The 20,392-nt window shown below is 39.5% G+C and overlaps 1 protein-coding gene across 1 annotated transcript in view; it reads right to left on the reverse strand.

Annotated features, from left to right (window-relative positions):
• LOC140227171 (phosphatidylinositol 4-kinase alpha-like) overlaps positions 1–20,392 on the reverse strand; it is a 57,558-nt gene that overhangs the window by 24,574 nt on the left and 12,592 nt on the right. Inside the window, 12 exon segments of the mRNA XM_072307601.1 lie at positions 4,886–5,047; positions 6,014–6,141; positions 7,212–7,371; positions 8,334–8,408; positions 9,143–9,349; positions 9,853–10,018; positions 11,123–11,247; positions 11,753–12,037; positions 12,442–12,578; positions 15,427–15,465; positions 17,445–17,553; positions 19,895–20,105. Of these exon segments, the coding sequence (XP_072163702.1) occupies positions 4,886–5,047; positions 6,014–6,141; positions 7,212–7,371; positions 8,334–8,408; positions 9,143–9,349; positions 9,853–10,018; positions 11,123–11,247; positions 11,753–12,037; positions 12,442–12,578; positions 15,427–15,465; positions 17,445–17,553; positions 19,895–20,105 (1,804 nt within the window).

Consider the following 20,392-nt stretch of genomic DNA (forward strand, 5'->3'; position numbering starts at 1 on the left):
CCAGAGTCACCACCTCCAGATGAGATCTCAGACTCAGACGACTCAGAATCAGGTTATTACCTGGAATACAGGCGGAGAGCTCAGGAACGCGATCCAGATGTGAACCCGGAGACACCCTACCAAACAGTGGAAGTGACTGAGGGAAACCAGGTGGATGGTGAGCAAAATGTTGAAAATGTTCTAGAACACAGAACTAATGAAGGCCCGGTTGAGAGAACTCAGGACATTGAGGAAACCCACGAACCACCTGAAAGAGAACGAACAGATGAAAATCCAGCACCACCACAAACCCCACCACAGACCCAAGAGAGAAGGACGTCTAGCCGCACCAGGAGACCTCCAACCACTTTCACATATGAACAGCTGGGACAGCCTTCGACTATTGGTCATATGAACACTATGTCTGGCCACAGACAAGATAATCTAGTCTATGGACTCCAGCCTACAACATACAACCACCAACCTTTTCCCAACTTCTACACTGATGTGAACGCCAGCCAACCTTTCATCCAACCCTCCATTCCTCCTCAATACCTCCTTCATAACCAGTACTCTAACTTTAACCAACAGCCTTTTCCCCTCTTTCCCCTTCCTGCCCAACTGTATCCTCCTATGGGGATGAGTTCCAGTGGGCCGAACAGTTTGCATCACCATCACCATTACCCTCCAGGCCAGATCCCGACATGATGTCCCCATGATGTCTGCTGCACACGCGAGATGTCTGCGAGTCTGCACATCATCTGTTCATCGCACCATGACGTTTCCGGAAATCTACTGTCAACCTGGGCTGAGTGCAGCGAGCTACATCGAGATGGCAAACAAGATCCTCCACAACAGGATGAGTGAAACAATAATTACTAACTCACGCTGACACTTACGATTCGCCTTAGACTTATACTCAGTGTTAAAGATGAAGAAAAACAAAACAAATAGGGATAGATGTATAGAGAGATAGAAGCAAACCTATGCGCAGGGTTTGAAGAGAGATAATGGTTCAGGAAGGTGAAGCTAATCTCTAGGTGAGATAAGCAGTCTAAGATGACATACTGGAAATTACATTCCATTGTTAGTTCCTGAACCCCTATTTGTTGAGAGTGTTTTTGTTGAGAAAATGCCACTCATGGCATATTATGTATCATTTGTAATCGATTAATCTAAGAAAGATTGGAAGACCTAAATTACAAAACAGGATATGTGCACACCCTGTTAAGGTCGTAACAGTCCCAGGAATGGGATTAATGCAGAGAGCGGGGAGGACGGATCCTCAACATTTTATGATTATGATGATGATATATTTCTATAGAAACACTCGTAAAAGGGTATGTTCCCTTTAAAGTGACTGATGTTATTGTTTGTAAAAGGGAGTTGAAGTGTTCATAATTCACACAGTTTTATATAAGTGGTATATCTATACCAAATATGTTTTAATGTCGTGGAAGACATTATTTTTAGGAGGGGAGAGATGTAGAACCCACAGGAAAATATGCCCCCCCCCCCATTTTTTGTTATATAAGCTATGTCCTATGTGAAACATATAACCCCTCTGTGAGAGATCTTCTCTCACCCCTACACAAGAGTGGAAGAGTCGAGAACAAAGGAGAGGGTAACATGTGGCCAAAGCAGCATCAGCTAACCCATCACTTTTTGATTGCTGCTTGTGCCCATACAACCCACTAAGACGTGTCTCCTCCCTTCTTCTTTTGTCAAGGTAAGAAACTTCTTGATACACCATATTCAATTATATTTCTACTTGTATGTATGATATACTGTATATAGTCAGTGGTGAAAGATGTGAGTTATAAGTGTGATTGTGTCAATTTGTAATAATGAATTACAGCTTGAATGACGGGCGATATAATCAAGTTAGAGAACTTATGTAAGAGAGATTTTGGGTGTGTTAATACATGGTAACTTGTTCTGAGTATGTCTCTTCTTACTCCATCCATCTTCATTATAAGTGATTCCTAAAGTATCTAAATGAGGGAAATATCTCAAACAAGGTATATCAAAAAAGGAAGAGTTGTTGGTATCAATATTTGCAGAAGAATACACAGGACTATAATATGTGCATTCTAGTGATATGTTTCATATCGGATTCACCTATGTATTTATATATTCTGTACATAACCATGTATATAAATATTTATCCATGTTCCTGTTAGTTTGGAGACCAATATATGTAGTTGCTGGAGTTAGTACAGCAATAGAGTTAACATAGGGTGGGGAATAGCTATGAGACAAAGATGTTAACGTGTTTGGTGTATACTGTGGGAACAGGCCAAGGGAGTTATATAGCAAAGGAAGTGGAAACAAAAGCCTGATTCAGATTAATCTGTTTGCCTGCTCCCCCTGCACCACCTTCCATTCACTACCCAGTAGATGAGAACAAAGCCAGCAAAGTGTGTGTGTGCAACAGGGTAGAGTGAGGGCAGAAATTAGTACCTTAATACCCCTACCCCTTGCATTCAGCATCTTGGGTCTGTGTAGACACATCTGCTAAGACAAAACAAAGGTAGCAGCATGCTCCTCACAGGGGAGGCACACTTAATGTAAGGTGTGAATTAGGTGTTCTTTATAGTGGATGCTGTCCAGCTAGAATAAAGGGATAAGCTGGGGCTGATAGAAACTCTGGCAGAGCTTGTCTCCAGCCACAAGCTAGTCTCACAAACTAGACCCATTAAGATTGTTCAGTAATATGATATATAATTTGTATGTTGTACTTGTCTCTAACATAATTATTTGGATGCGTGATTGGAATGAAGGAGCATTCTTCAATATAGTTGAAGTAGAATAAATATATACCTGTACATATAGTGTAGTAAACCTTGTGTGAATGAGAATAGAGAAGTTTATGGACACAGGGTCTGAAACATACACTATTCAGTACTGTACCAAGGAATGAGGTAAACCTGCTGGTACAAAGTTTACAAACAAATTCTTTGTCTTTGAACTTGCTGCAGAAGATTACAGTTTTCTGTGCTTTTCTCACTTGTGTGGTTCCTCATTTTTCAAGGAAACTGCACATCCCTTGTAGAGCATTAAATGAAATCAGATTGAGTGTAGCTATGTTGATATCTCATGTCCAGTGCCTTACATGAATATGCGAAAGAAGGTATAATTTCAGTTTCATTTCCATTTTATTTCCTGTCCATTTACAATTTATACCATTCTACTCACAGAACAGAGTGCTAGAAGATGTGTTGGGTGAAGTTGTTGTTGGTATGATTGTTTAGTAGCATTTTTAGTAGCATTGCACATTATTTACTAGATTACTAGATTTATTAACAGAATATGGTTATTTTTAAAAGAGAAGTTGTTTGATAAATCCTGATGAATATTCTGTCGGTTCATAGTTAAAGTATCTATTAACTCTGTTGATTGTTAATGAGTTAATGAGTTAGAGTAATATCGAAACTGTTTCATGCATAATTTGCAACATCATAATTAAGTTTGTATATAATATAATATATAGTTTGTTAGACTATTATTGGGAGTGACAGGTTAAAAGATTATTGCATTGATATGTTTTACATTTATTTGGATTAGAATAGATCAAAGTGTTATTGCAGAAGAACCGTAATGTTAATTCATTTTATTAATTAGTTAGTTATCAGTTATGTTGTGTTTTGATTGATTAGTTTTATTATAGAAGACCACACATACACAGGGTAGTATATATAACAGTGAAAATGAAGAATTATTATAAGAGTTGGCATCATGTTACTACGAGCTGATGCTCGATCCATGTGATAACTATAACAGTGTGTGAGAAAGAGTTATCAAACGGATAACAGTGAATGATTATGAATAAATGATCACTTTTTGATTGCTGCTTGTGCCCATACAACCCACTAAGACGTGTCTCCTCCCTTCTTCTTTTGTCAAGTTTGATTGAGTATCACAGCCCACCCGGCCGCCCCTCGGCGCGGGTGCTACATATTTAAATACTAAACCTCAAGATTGCACCAATCTATAGCATTGCTTGTTTGCTTTTATATAATATACACCACTGCACAATGTAACACATGCTTCAAAAATAAAATAAACAACATGAAGTACAACCCTTGTCAGCTCTTGCAATAATTGCGTTTTCTGCCTATAAAAGGGTACTCAATTAAAAAACAAACAAACGAATCAACCACAAGGAAAACGCGATGTGTAAAGATGTGGATAGTGTACGAATGCGCCACCTGCTCCTGTTTCGTGTACACACAGGCATGGCTTGTAGATGCCATAGGGTAATGCGTGCACTATACTGCACACGTACACAAGCAGGTTTGCAATTAGTGCAATTATCGTATCCACCATCTTGAAAGACGTACTGGTAAACAAACCCGAGTGAAACGCATTGTGTATTTCAGCTACATATGCCGAGTTCCGAGGAAATGCCCAGGAAATTTGACTCTCTCAGTGAGCCAATCAGAAGGTGCCGATGTTGCTACAGGCAGAGCTTAATCTCGATTGGCACCATTGTACGGATGGGTGATTCTCACCTCGCATCGCCGCTCAGGTATTGTCTTTGAGCAAGAGGTGAACCTTTAAAGCCTGTTTTCTCGCAATTTTGTCAGGCTAACAAACTAAAAAGTGCATTGTATTTCGCTTTATATGCCCACTTACTGTGCCGGAAAATACAAGTGTTTTAAATCAATGCAAAGCTCAGGAAATGGGCAATGTGATTCAATGAAATAAAGAATTTTCAAAATCCCTGACTTTTGCCTGAAACCGCTGCTGGTCACATATTGAATTTTGTTGTTCATAAGTGACTGCATAGGGTGAAGTTGTGGAGCACAGACAAAGCCATATAAGAGGGCAATGAGAATTTCAATGCACATCATGATCTTATCAATTCTCGTCAGAACTTAGACTTCAGATGATGTCTGCCTACCTGAGTCCATATGTGATGCGGTACGGTGTTCGGCGGGTTGGGTTCGGGAATGTCGTCCCCGCTGATGGCTGCCAACGGGCTCGGCTCCTCCATGTCCACAGCGAAGAGTCCCCGCCTCTCGTCCATGCTCATCTGCCATGCACCTGCCATCTCCCGCATCAACTGGTGGATGGGAGATGAGGAGACACCATGGATGAGTCAAAGTGATAACATGGTGTAAAACCCAAAATTTTTGTGTGCATGAAACCTTTGTGGATTTGCGAAGAGCCAAGATTTGCAAAAGTAAAATGCACGCGAAAGTTCTTGTCTAGACAATGATTTAAATGCCAGTGGTAATTTCCAGTGAAACAGGCTGCCGCCTCCAATTCATGAAAGTTTCATGCTGTGAATGTTTCTGGCTTTACAGTACATGGCAAGCAAGGCCGAATGACTAGATAGGTACGACTGGCCAAGCACCCAAAATTACTTGCATGAAAATATCTACTTTTACATTATTTAACATTCTATAATATTGGATGTGAAATAATTATGATTCTGTTGGGTGGATTTAATGCAACTCATTGGTAGTGAATTTCGATAGATTCGTATAACTGAACGAATGATTAGAGCTACTTTTTTTTGTGTTTCTCAGGTTGAATGTATGCTGATATAAGTTCATTTTAGCATTTTTTTTTTCTTTTCGTCCTGAAACAGCTGTTCATGTATCATGTTTGTGTGTAAATGTACTTGTATACATGTATTTATTTGCGTAACTGTCAATTGTGGTGTGATGGACCGGGTCCACTGTATTTCTTTCCTTGTACTTACCTGCCTGTGGGCAGGTAGTATCCTAGGAATATTTATCACATGCTTTAATTTGCAAAGGAAATAAAGTATGTTATATATATATATCTACATGTCTAACGTGGAGAACAAATTATCTGGAACGGGTTTGGGTACTTTTCAATAAACTTGGGACAGTGGTGAGTACTCTTAGTGGGAAAAACTGTGCAGTGGTTTAATACAAGATACAGGAAGCGAGAAATGCATGATATCTGGCAATATAACCCTAAAACTTGAAGCCCGGACTACGACTCCCCGAGTAAATCTGTCTGATATTTCCCATCCCAGTTTCAAACTTGACCCTACCTGAAGCTCCAGGTCAGACCTGGCGGCCAGAAGCCATTCCCAGCATGCAACAGCCTTCTCCATGGCTAGCGTCGTGAAGAGCCGGACGGGGGCTCGGCAGAGGTTGTGCAGCAGGTGTCTGTCCATGCCTGCAAGGATTGGAAACCATCAGGTGTGGTGAGCTTTAGAAGTTTGTCACAAGTCTGTGCACTGATGCAGTGAAATTTCTTTGTAAGAAGTAACTATAGTTTTTACTGTTCAATATATTAGGAGTCCATTATATATACACCGGCTTATCAAATAATCTTTTTGTTTTGTAAATGATTAGATCATTTCAATCTTCTGCATCCAAATACAATGATTCATTAATGTTGTCATATAAGATGGAGAAGAGTGTGAAATGATAAAGAAGTCTTTGGAGTATCAAGTAATTACTTGGTGAAGAAGGAGCTGTGCCAATAAAGACACCTTCAACACTTGATATATTCCTGTACCAGGTATCGAAATTCATGCCAGACTCTTTCTTCACATTCTAAACTACAGCAAAGGGTGGTGATGTGGCTCAGTCGACAGCGTGTATGCCTCGCAATCAAATGGCTTGTGTTCAATTCCCATTGAGTCTAGCTGAAAAATGTTGTATGTTATCATGCTGTCCCCTCAAGTAAGAGGCACAAACACTCTGTCCCTCCGACAGGACATCAAATGGAGGTCCTGTGTGTGAGGGAGTCACAACTCACGCATGTAAAAGATCCTGCTTCATTTATTAATCGCAAAGAGCAAGGTGCCAACCCAATGATGTGATCCACCCACATACCCTCACCACAAACCAGGCGAATGATGCCAACCTCTCAAGGTTCAGCCCCTTTTGGTTCGCCCCTTCAGGGTTTGCCCCCTTGTGGTTCTTCCCAGGTGACTATGAATAGTCAGCAAACAGTAAAGTGTCAACCAGGAATATTGTGCCATACAAATATGAACAAGAACTACAACAAGATTTTTGTTTTTCTCCCTCTCAGGGCATGCTGTTAACACTGGTCTAACAGATCAATTGATTCTCTGGTCCCATGCCACATTACCAGCAGGTTTCCAGAACTACTGTAGACTTGCTCCAAGGCCATTAGAGGCCTGTAATCATTAGGCCAGTGGGTTCCACAGCCCTCTGACTCTATTGAAAGCAAGCAGTGGCTCTAACCAAGTCTCTGACTCCATTTAAGGCACATACCTTCTGTACTAATGAGGAGGGCACACACTCTAAACATGGCATTGGTGAAGGCATCCTCCCTGCCGGAGTCACAGGCCTTCTTCAGCTGGCTGTTCAGCACACTGGACAGGCTCAGCCCCCCTGGGCCAGCATCCATGTAGATAGCCTTCATTCCAGACACCTGTCATACAAAGACATCCACGATGAAATTATCAATTGCAAATTTATTCTAAAATCAAACTTACAATTCCCCCAAAAAAATGTTGGATTGTGTTATCAGGAATTCTAGCTACTGACGGTACTCACACTAATGGATTCTTTGAAAGTTGGGTCCAAACATGTGATTACATTAGGAAGTCAGAGTAAATTTATGAGTCCTTGGCTACGTACAGCTAGGTTTTGAGACAATAACATACAGCCCTGCACTCCATTCGATTCCAAGTTAAGTGAACTGTTCAAACTCATTATTTCTAACATTCAGATTTGCATACAAGTGCCCAAGTTACTCAGCCAGTGGATAGCACCCACTGCAACTTGGTATGGCCCTCTGAAAGTACCATCACGTGACTCTCACTTACAAAGCACCCTGTGGTGCATAAACAAAACCCACATCTGAATCTCTTTCTCCTTGTAATAGTGGATGTGCCAAAGAGGTCTAAAATCCAACAGAAAGCATCACACGAGAGCAACTTCATTTTGACAAAAGCTGACAGCCCAGTCCTGGCAAGTCCCTTATCACATGTATGAAAAGTATGAATCATAAAATTAATTAACTCCATTGTTGGCAATTTCAGATATTTGTGATTAAACCTGCTTTAAAAAAGACAAGGATAACAAGGAGAAAACATGGGATATTTTAATCATAACCTGAAGAATATTCTTGTTATTCAACATGTCAAGTATCACTGGAAAGGCTTTTATTTGCTCTATCTTATGACGGACTACAGTGTAACTTTAAATTGTTTAAAGAGTATCACTGGAAAGGCTTTTATTTGCTCTATCTTATGACGGACTAACTTTAAATTGTTTAAAAATGGCACTTACATTGTTTCTCCGATCAAACTCTTTATATCTACATTAAAACATGCACAATGTATGCTGACAAAAGCTGCTGCTTTCTGAAGTGTTCTCTTGGAAACTCACCTCTCCAGAAAATCGACTCCTGAGGCTCATCACGGAGACAAAGTTGGCCGACTCACTGGTGAGGCTGTCTGATCCCTGGGAGGAATAGAGATGAGAGATCACAAATGATCAATTGACACTCATTGTAATCATCTGTGTGGGTTAATTCTACGAGACTTAATGAATTGGGATTCAGTCTTGGCACCATCATTGTCTTCATCATCGTTATCATCATTATCATTATCATTGTCATTATCATTATCACTATCACTATCACTATCACTATCACTATCACTATCACTATCTCTATCACTATCACTATCACTATCACTATCACTATCATTATCACTATCATTATCACTATCATTATCATCATCATCATCATCATCATCATCATCATCATCAATAAGTAAGACATCATCATCATCATCATCAAGAGTAAGACAACTGTCTAAAAAGATAATGTTTTTTTTTTTTTTCATTTTCACAAATTAACCCCATGGTGAATTACAAGATCTCAGAGGTAATATGTCAAAAAAAAAAAGAGAAAAGATAAGAGCTACCCTAAACACACTATTAAAAAAACAAAAAAACAACAAAAAACAGAACTGAAAGCTTGCACCTGAAAGCTGATCACACACAGACCAGAAATTGATTTCAAAGTTGATATTGAACATAAAAAAGCCCTCTAACCCAGAAAATGAATAAATGAATGAATAAACAAATACATGAATAAATAAATAGAATTAATGAATGATTGAATACATGAATTAATAAATAATGGAATACATAAATAAATAAAAAGGACAACTACAGAGTAATTAACTCACAGAAGCTGTGAGCCCCTTGTTGAAGCCAGCACACTGGAGGGCACTCTCTGTGGCCATCTCCAGGGTGCTGCGTTGGGAGAGGCTGTCTGCCGAGTTCTCCAGGTGGATCAGGTACTGCTGGATGTGAGAGCGAGTTGCCGAGGCGGCCCACTTCACTGCCTCCTGGAAGATGCCTCCACAGCGCGCTGCAAAGTCACGAACGATGCCCTGTTGGGGCGGAGGGGGAGGAAACATTATCAACTGTGATGGCCTATATCCATGCATGTACCTGTCACATGCTACTCCCCATCCCCTATCCCCCCCCCCCCCCTCCACTACTCCTTATCCCCCTCCCCCTACATTTAGCTAGCAGCACTGTGCGATACAACTCATACTTGTCAACTTGGGTTGATTCATGATACCCGCAACATCACTCCCATGACCAAATGAATAGCTAAACATGTGCTCATCATCTTTTTTTTTCTAACTTTTCATAATGCATCTCTCATGTTCATTTTTCATGGAGGGCACATTTCCTTTATGCCTCCAGATACATCAAATATATTACAATACTGTCTCTTCAACAATTACTACATATGAAATAAAAGACTTATTAGAATTTAAGACAAATTGGCATAGCTCAGTCCCTATAGGCATCCACAACTTCATGTCATCTTATCCAATGCCCCAATCCCCCCCCCCCCCAACCACCCTGGTGGGATATGTATTACCTCTCTGGCCTCCTTGGTGTCCATGACGGTCAGCATGAGTGTGTTGTTAAAGACTGGGTACTCCCTGACCTCTTGTAGACTGTCTTCGGCCGCAGCCTTGGACAGTAGCTGAAGGAGGTCCAGCATGCTCCACAGGACGTCTCCATTCCACAGCAGCTGGGGGAATCTATGGGGAGGTACATTGTAAGAGGGGTGGGGGAGGGTAGGGGAGAGAAAATTCGAAGTGTTATGGTGCAGAAAGGCGTAGAACATACAGAAGGATGGAGGACTTCTCCTTGGATTGTTTAAGACCATGCCAGAATTCACTTGGGCTGAGAGGTGTGCAAGGATAACACTAATAAGTCTCTTTCTTGATTCTTTTCTTTTTTTAAATGAAAAAAGCAAATGTGTCCAAAGAAACTGTATACAGCATTGTTGCAGTATGATATTTCAAGATTTGTGACATTTCAGAAGGAATGGAAGTCACAATTGAGAACCACAGTGCGGAAAAGAGAAACACTGTTCCTTTTCAGGCGATAATTTTGTGATTCCCCAGCTTGGAGACAATATACAGGGTGTGTATTTCTGTCAGGGGTGGCAATATTTTCACAAGTTGTTAAGTTGCGAATAGCAGCTAACTTGAAGATAAAATGCCTTGCTCAGGATCAAAACTGCTGCAGCCATGGGACTTGAACCAAGGGACCTCGTGATTGACAGTCCGTGATCTAATCCACTGAGCTACTGGAGCTCCTGAAATTGAAAACATGGTTCTCACATGCCTGCAGAACTGTTGATTTTTGCTCTGAAGTGTACACATAATATGCGTACGAAATGTGTGAAATAAAAGCTTTCATAGAACAATTTCAACTGGGTAACATCAAAAAAGCAAAATTTTGCCAAAAAAGGTTTTCCAGAAGTACTGTTCAACAGTCAAAGAGCACACCATATTGCGGTTGCTACAATATTTTTCATTATCGATTACCGATACTTGATGTACTGGGCAACAGTGGTGTCACTGACCTTCCATGCTAGAGTGAATTGTATGGAGCTTGTTGGAAAATAAGAATGCTAGGGCACAATCAATGTTATGTAATCAACATTATTCTACACCTTTGATCTCAGAATACTCCATGACAACTCATCATCTTGGCAAATTGTGTCAGCTGGGCAAGTTTCTTGGTAGACCCTGTCCATGTATTGCAAGCAAATTCCAAATGGTGGAAGATGAATTCTGAGCCCTTATGAGAACTATGTTTTGGGTTTAAACTGACGGGGAATCAATTTATCTTACTTGTCGACCAGCCGAGACAGGTATTTGTCCGCAACCTTCCTGATTTGCTTCAGGACGTGGTTAAACTTGACCAGCAGGAACTGGGCGTGGTGGACGAGCTCCTTCTCTCGCTCCTCTGTGCGTGGCTAAAGAGTGGACAGTGAAATTCATGTAAAGTTAGCAATTACACACAAAAAAAAATATAAAGAAAAAGAATCAGATCCACATATGACCTCTGGGGTGACAAGATCTTGTATCTCAATCGGCATATATTCAAGGATTTTTTAACCCAACTTTGAATATCAAAAATACTGACTTTAATTTTGAAATACATTACAGTTGAAAAAAAAAAAAAAATTGAAACAACGTTTCGATATCATTTGACATCAACATTAATGTTATTTTGTACAAATGTTGCTTACGGTGAATGAAAGCATTTCTGCGCTCTCCTGAATATTCATGATTTTTTTTTTAGGCATGAGGTTAAGTCATCAGAGGGATGAATATATTGCATTGCACTAATCTTGTGGAAAAGTGGCTGGCCTCCTGCACACATGTTTGTGCGCTCATTTGCTGGTCTGATTTACGTTATAAACAAGCCTGCTATAGTATAAGGCATAAACTAGCAAGACCAGCCTCAACTTGACTCACCATGTTCGCCATGATGTCGAGGAAGGTGTCAAAGACCTTGTCGAAGGAGGCTAGGAGGCACTGCCACATGCCCGCCTTGTCCTTGATGATGGCCTTGTCCTCCAGGTAGGTGAAGACCACCGCGAAGCTGGTGGGCGTGGCGTGGCTAACCCGCAGTGTCTCCAGCCGGTGGACGGACAGCAGGTACGTGCACTGGGCAAAGTTGAGCTTGTTGACGATGACCGCCACCTCGGCAGGGTGACCGAGCAGGGAGAGGATGTTCAGGCGGAGCTCGTTCAGGTCATTCTGGTCGCAAAAGATCAGACACGTTTACACTTTTAAGTCATTTGCCTTCAACACATGGTTATACAATTCATCTTGAAAGGAAGGACCTGTTCACACCACATATTTCATCACCACTCTACTTGTTTATCTGTCTATATGAACCTTGATGCATGCAGATGGTGCATGAAACTTTAATTTTAGATATGTCCAGATGAAGGAATAAGGGGAGAAAGAATGCACAATTTCATTAAAGAATAAAAAAATATTTTGCATTTGTCATGGCTACAGTAGGTAAATGATTACTGATAGGTAAGTATGAAAATCCAGCTTATCCCCCCCCCCCCCCACACACACACACTAGTAACCATGTCTCCTTGAGTTTGAACTTTGTAGCCATTTGTAGCCATGCATGTTGGTTAACTCACATACGACACGCTGTCATTTCTCAGGGCAGAGTTATACTGGAGCTCTGAGCGCAGGTGTTCCCCGGGACTGGAGGTGAGGAGGGGGGACTTGGCCGCGATGAGACACACCCCCTCGTACCACTCCTTCGGCCACAGACCTGCCATTGGTTTGGGAGAAAACAGATAAAGTCTGATTGGTCAAGTACTGGTATCTCTATCACCAATAGAACATTAGGAGTGGGTATATGCACTCTGGCAACATTTTGCTCTGAATCTGAATGGGAAGACAAACAAATTTCCAGCTACAGACATGCGGAACTAGTACATATGTATAGTCATGTCTCCAATGCAATGTCATCTACACCCTACATGTTAATGGCAATATTTGGTCCAGAAGTATTTTTCTTGTGATCTCATATGGCAAATATACCACATGATTTCTTAATTCACTTGATAATGAATGCAGAATACTAAAGAAGTCTGAGACATTTTACATAGCTGCCTGTGAGCATGAAAAGGAGCAGGCATTGTAATAAAGGAATAGATCACACAGACTTGGCTGGAAAGGGGAAACAGATTTTGACCTTTACTTGGATGTTGCCATCCAAAGCATAGAATGATGCCAAAATTTTCATATTCTCTGAGAATAATTATACAATTACATATTGCCGCTGGGGCGACAAGACCTCGTATCTGAAAATTTGGTGAAAATGACTTTTTGGGATTAATGGTCAGATCATCAGTTAAGCAATGTCCTGTCCAAATCCTAGTTGTCTTACCCCCAAAATGAAGCCACCATCGCATGTCAAAGGAAAGGCTATCCCATTTGATGAAGTGCTTTGGCTACCATGTTTTTTTTTTGCTCTCCTAAACATTTGACATTTTGTAGATACAAGGTCTTGTTGCCCCAGTGATGATACAATACATACATACATACATACATACCGGCACAAATAAATTTATACTTACATTGCAGTGCATATGGACACTGACATACATATAGACCCACAAACAAAACAACAACATACAAAATGTTAATACACCAGAAAATTCTAAAAATCTCAAATTAGTGGATTGCAAATAAACTTAAAATGTTTGTCAAATTTGAACACAGCAAAAATTGGCATGGGAAATGATGTTGAAATAATATGCTGAATCTTCTGACTGATGATCTTTGATCTGTATGTCCAGATTCTGAGTGTTGCTGGAGCACATTCAATTTAAATTTACATTTCTTGCAAAAACTGCCAGCCAAAACATGTGCCACATTGGATGTTTAATTTGGTATCTATTGATCTGTATATAATGTAAAAAACAACAACTAATAAAGTCATAAGTAATAACATCATATCGTCAGGTGAGAATGATAAGGGCGTTAAGTTGTCACTAAACCCATAGTGTTCGAGACACTTTAACGCCCTTCTCATTCTCAACCGACGATATACAGTAATTGAACAGCATTATGAATACAAATTGCAGCTTTAGTCTGGTTTCCTACTGTCAATAACAGTTTGAACAATATTGATATATGTTGTTAAACCCTATGGTGTTTTAAACTATTTGTTTTTCAAAAGTCAAAATACATGGAGAAACAAATATTCTTAAATCAAACACACTTTTGAAGATATACATGTTAAATAAAACTGTACATGAACAAACAAGAATTAATGAACCATTTCTACTGCAGTAAACCAGAAATAGAACAGATATCTGTCATGGAGAAGCTCACCACAAATCAAAGTAACATTTCAGTAAAAGCATACAATTGTACCATAACATCACAGAATATTGTATACACACATACATACATGTACATACATACATACATACATAAAATATACACATACCTACACACATTATACCTATCTACCACAGTACATACACACTTAAAACACACATACAGTGTACACATCCATACACATAGATTACATACACATGCATACTGGTACATGTAAACATCATACACTACTGTATGTGCATGGCAGGCACTACATACAGCAAGGCAGCATCAGCAGCTAAACAATTTTCTCATCAATCTAAAATATGCCACTCTCCAACATCTAATATTGCACAAGACATCAGCTGATTTGAAACTAATGTCACATATCAATGTCCAACACCATCAGAAAAAAAAAAAATGATATCAAAGCATCAAATATGCTGGTAATACAATACTGCGGTTTTAGTCAGAAGTACCATAACGTCAGACACGCATGAGATATTGTTACAATAACATGGCATTTCCTGGTTCACATATATCCATTCTGCTACAGATAGATAAACAAATATGAATACACATATTCGACTGATATCATGTGCACCTTCCTTGTGACTGGCAACCACAAATTGAAACTAGCAATCAAGTCCATAAATGCAACAAAACTGCAGCATTCCAGTATAAAATCAACAAAAAACAAAAAACCAAATCAAGTCCATAAAAGTGTCAACACAGCGCTAAACTTGAAACAGTCACTAGATAAAAGCGCATCAATGACAGCCCCTACAAACTGTGCTAACAAGTCAGCGCAAGACATAACAGCCAGTAAAGCCCGCCGCACACTACACGATTTTGCCCCGATTCACCGGTCTTAAGACCTTAAGACTAGAAGTGTGACGTCACAGTCTTGCTATTTTCTAGTCGTACGACTAGGTCTTAGCGCCAGTCGTAGAGATTTGACATGTTCAATTTTTACGACTGGGCGTAGGATTTCAGCCATTCACAAGGCAGTAAAATGCAAGTACATGCAGTGCGAATTGCGCGTGCTTTACAGTCGTAAGCCTACTCATAAGGTTCGGTCATATAGTGTGCGGTGTCCGGTCGTACGGCTGGTCTTAAGACCCAGCTTGGCTAAAGACTTTAAGACCAGTCTGATCATGTAGTGTGCGGTGGCCTTAAGTCAGAAAGCAAATGAAAATTAACAAAAATTTGAAAAAGGGCAGAGGGGGAGGGTGGAAACAGGGAAACAAAACAAGAAGAAAAGCAAGCAATTTGTATCCTTGTCATACGTCTTGTTGTTTGTGGGACGATATTCCAGACTTGGACCCCTGGGGGAGAGAGCAAATTCCTGGGATTTAAATACCATGCCATACACTAGACTTCCTACTGCCACAAATGCATACTGTCAGTAGGTACGGAGGTACTCTTATCTTCCCAGTTTCTACAAATCCAGTGAGAAATGGGATTTGTGCCCCCCCCCCCCCCCAAAAAAAAAAAAAAAAAAAAAAAACCAAACCAAACCCAAAACCCCAAAAACCAAAAACAAACGAAAGGATGGCCCATATAAGTTAAGATGTGATACATTTGTGGAATTTCATTCCAGTGATTGTGTGAATTCTAAACCATTACATTTGCACATATATATTTCTATGAGAGTCCTCATTTGCAATGAATTCCAGGAATTTATGTAGAATAAGAATGTGCTCAAATGTGCTCAAATGTTGCTCAAATGTTGCTCATTGCTACAAATGTACCTCATCTGAGTAGCATATTTGATTGTGACTGATATCATAACTACGTGAAAACATGCAACAATTCAAATCCTGTGACTTTCTTATTGCTCATCAGATGCTAACGAAACTCTCACTACTCTTCTTTATTTTTCTGCATTGATTACAGTGACTTGAAGCTGTAGAGTAGTTCTTCTTTGAGCAATAGTGTTTATCCCAAAGCTTATACAGCAACTGCCTGTGTGTAGTCATGTTGTGAATAAGTTTACTAATACATGTACTGATTGTAGAGTAGCTTAACAGTTAGTAACCCTCAAAAGTTTTCTAAAATCCCATGTTGGCATTTTGTATCAGAATATAATAACTCGGCTTGCTTTCAAGCATTACTATGCTGTTAAATTTTAAATATTGAATCTTTCAAAGAATTATTTGATGAATGTTTGCTCTGCACTACGTCTATTAGCACATGCTATATCAAGTATTCCTTGTAGCAATGAGTTCTACTGTATATTGTGCAAACTCATTTTATCTACTTCAAAAGTATCTGCAACTGCAATTGCCATGAGAACTAAAGCATGTAAGTGTTTGAAAGAGTTCAAAGGAAAAAAAAGAATAAAATAAGAATGAACAAAAATTACTTATTCACAGAAAAGCTACAAGAAAGTTTTTTGCCCAACTCCCTATATTCAGACATATAAAATATTGATACCACCAGGTAGCCACAACAAAGGAAAACAATGAATGAAATACCACAGAAATTACTCTTCTATCAAAAACAGATGATACTAAATATACAACATGTTTACAGCACTCAGAAGTGAAATGTATGCATATAATGATATACACTGACACACTAAAGCACAATAATAAACCAATGCACCAATTATATACATTGCTGTACGGACACTCATATCATGCATATCTACATGAAACACTAATTACAATACATGTATATCACACATACACATTGGACAAAATTATTTACAAGTGACCTACTTTAAAGGCATGTATCCATGTTGATAGTATGGAATGTCATTGTTACTATGCTTTAATGTGATTGGTATTGCTTTTGCAATATCAGATTTCTGCATAAACTTATCCCTTTCTGTGCCACAGGCTTTAGGCAGTGTGTATTAATGATACCAGGTATTCTGTGCCAATTTGCACTCAAATGCATTTCATTTGCATATTCAATATTTAAATGTGACACACACACACTAAAAAAGAAGCACGTGAGATATACGGTAGATGTGTTCCTCTTCACTTGAAGGCCTCACATGAAACATATTATGTCTACAATTCATATATTATGCCAGTGTTGTTTAATATTGGTATGTGTTGTAATCTTATCTTTTTTTTTTTTTTTTTTTTTATTTGGGGGGGGGGGGGGTATTCCCCTCTTATAGGTAAAGTGATAATAAACTTCTATCAGTATTTATTCCTGCATATATACGTATCTGTATTTGTAAGTGTTATTTTCTAAGTTACAAATATTCATTAGTTGTTGTTGTTGTTATTTTCGCTTTATATCTTGTATGTTTTTCCAGACAAGCATTACGTGACAGAGAATAACTCACCTGAGTCCTCCACAGCAAATCCCATGACCACGCAGTAGAGCCAGAAGTCGCGGAAGAATTTGTGGAGTCTCGGCTTGGGGTCCTGGATCGGTGGCAGTCTCTTGATCAGCTGAATCAACGAAAAACCACGAGCAGAAATACACAAGCAAAGGTTTATGACATTGTGAAATTCTCTGACTTTGTATGGTAGAGAAGAATTAATACTGTCTTGGTATATGAAGGAGCGTCATATCCATGACTTCTGTTGTGTAGTTTAACAAAGAACGTGTTTTTTTTTTTTTTGTTTCTTTGCTTTTGAATAGCATTTTGCAGGCAACATCTAAAGTGGCATCTCAGTTTTATGAGCCAAACTGCCTTTTAACCCTTCCCTCTTAAAAATCATGACAAACACCTGATGTTGCAATATTTCAAAAGTCCTAACTTTTTTTAAAGTCTCGAAGTCTTGACTCAAAAGCAGGAAGGGAAAATAACAGCACATATAAACTGTACAGATTCTTCATTTTAATATCAGATTACTTTTTTTTTTCCCTGAAGTAATCATGCAGCTGCACATGAAAAACACAGAGTGTGCACAATTTCTTTGTTTTTTTTTTGTTGGCCACTTTCAACTGCAGCTTTCCTTCATCCCTTCAATGCTACATACCATTAGAAAGTGGTTGGAAGAAGGTGAATTCAGTTCAGTTCAGTTCAAGATTTTGAAACACGTGCACATACACTGTATATTACATTTCTAGAAGCCTGGATACAATAGGAACTGCAGCATGCTTTTTCCACCCTCAGCCTATTACAGCTTCAGTGGGTAAATACCAAGAGTAGGCCTCTGGTGGTACATACGATAACACACACACACACACATACAAATAAGACACAAAGGAATCTCCCTGTCCACAGTCTAGTTTCTGTTCTCACAGCAGCAGCACACAAGAGAGCAACCCGCGTTCCCTTCAAAAATAATGAAACAAATAATAAACAAATACTAGAAATGTCGCATTGGCGACTGGTATGCCTCCGCCATAATGCATGATTTTCCCAATAGGTCTAGATAGTACATGTGGACACTGTGTGATTATATTTTCACAAAATTGGCAAAATATTGGAATGACAAGTTTGTCACAAATGTGTTAAATGTTCACCTTCCTTGACGTAGGTTTAATTGGATGAATAAGAGAGCATGTATCTAGGGATTTAAGGAATTTAACTTGACTTTGACCCATTCATACATTTAGGCATTGAGTAATTTTCAAGGTACAGGTGTAGAGAAAAAGTGCAATTTCTGAATTGAATAGTAAATTGTTACCATTTTCATCTGGCCCTTGACCCTAAAATTCATAAGATAATTACTTTCAGGTAAAACATGCATAATATGTACTAAGTTTCAAGGTAACTTGAGCCACTTCCGAGATATGGAGGAAAAAGTTAGTTCAGCACTTTCACTTGATCTTTGACCTTTTGACCTTTGAGGCAAAAAGAGAAAAAAAAAACTTTCCAGAGAATTTCTATTAGGTTACACACGCATACACCAAGTGTAAAAAAAATAACCCTGCTGGCATTGCATAAATATGAGGGTAATAGTAAAATTTTGAAGTATTGCACTTGACCTTTGACCCCTGACCGTTGACCCCATGAACCCTACATTCTCTAGATAATCACTTCCAGTCGGTACATGTATATACTATGTTCCATGAAGATACTTTGAACAATTTTCCAAGGTACAGAGAAAAAAAAGAAGTTTTAATATTTTTACTTGACCTTTTCACCTTTGACCTTTGACCTCATGACCCAAACTTTCACCAGAGAATCTTAATTGGGTAACACATGTATACACTAAATTTCAAGAAAATATCTTCAGGCATTCAATAGATATGGTGGAAATAGTGAAATTTTATGTATTTGACCCTGACCTTTTGACCTTTGACCTCATTACCCAAACTTTCACCAGAGAATCTTAATTGGGTAGTACATGTATACACTAAGTTTCAAGAAAATCTCTTCAGGCATTCAATAGATATGGTGGAAATAGTGAAATTTTATGTATTTGACCCTGACCTTTTGACCTTTGACCTCATGACCCAAACTTTCACCAGAGAATCTTAATTGGGTAATACATGTATACACTAAGTTTCAAGAAAATATCTTCAGGCATTCAATAGATGTGGTGGAAATAGTGAAATTTTATGTATTTGACCTTGACCTTTTGACCTTTGACCTTCAGCATGTGCACCCAAAAGTTGATAGGCACAACTTCACCCCCTAATACACATACATGCCAAGTTTCATTAGGATACCTCAACAGGTTTCGATAGTTACCTTGTCCACAAAATTCATTACGGATGGACGGAAGGACGGACGGACGGACGGACGGACAACCCAAAAACATAATGCCTCCGGCACCACTTCGTGGCGGAGGCATAAAAAAGGAAAGCACACAAGAAGTGAAATCGGCCCCTCACCGTTGCCAGTACGGGGATGAGGATGCCCAGGTTGCCAGCACTGCTGGAGGCCTTGATGGCCGAAGGGGCCTTCTCGCTGGCCCGCTTGCCCTCCAGGCCCAGCTGGACAAAGAGCTCGAGGAGGCGCAGGAGGAGGTCCTGCTGTTCGTTCTCCCCGGTGATGCAGGCAGAGATGTTGGCCAGGGCGTTGATGATCGCCATGGAGCAGTGCCTGGAAGGAAAGAAACTCTTTTGAGTGTTGAAATCCTCTCTACCGACTGGAAAACCTCAAAGCAGACAAATCTTCATGAGGTCCTATTTACAACTTATCACTCTGCTTGCAGAACCACAACTATGTTCCTACAGTATGTAATTGTGATGGTTTCATTGTGCAGTTATTAGCTTCCGTTTTGAGGACTTGCTTAAATTGCATTTGCTAGAATGCAAATTAAGTCATATGCATCACAAGCAGAGACACACAAACACCATCCGTAAATTATGTAAAAATACACTTCAAGG

The sequence above is a fragment of the Diadema setosum genome, chromosome 4 (genome assembly GCF_964275005.1).
Source record: "Diadema setosum chromosome 4, eeDiaSeto1, whole genome shotgun sequence".
Classification (NCBI taxonomy): domain Eukaryota; kingdom Metazoa; phylum Echinodermata; class Echinoidea; order Diadematoida; family Diadematidae; genus Diadema; species Diadema setosum.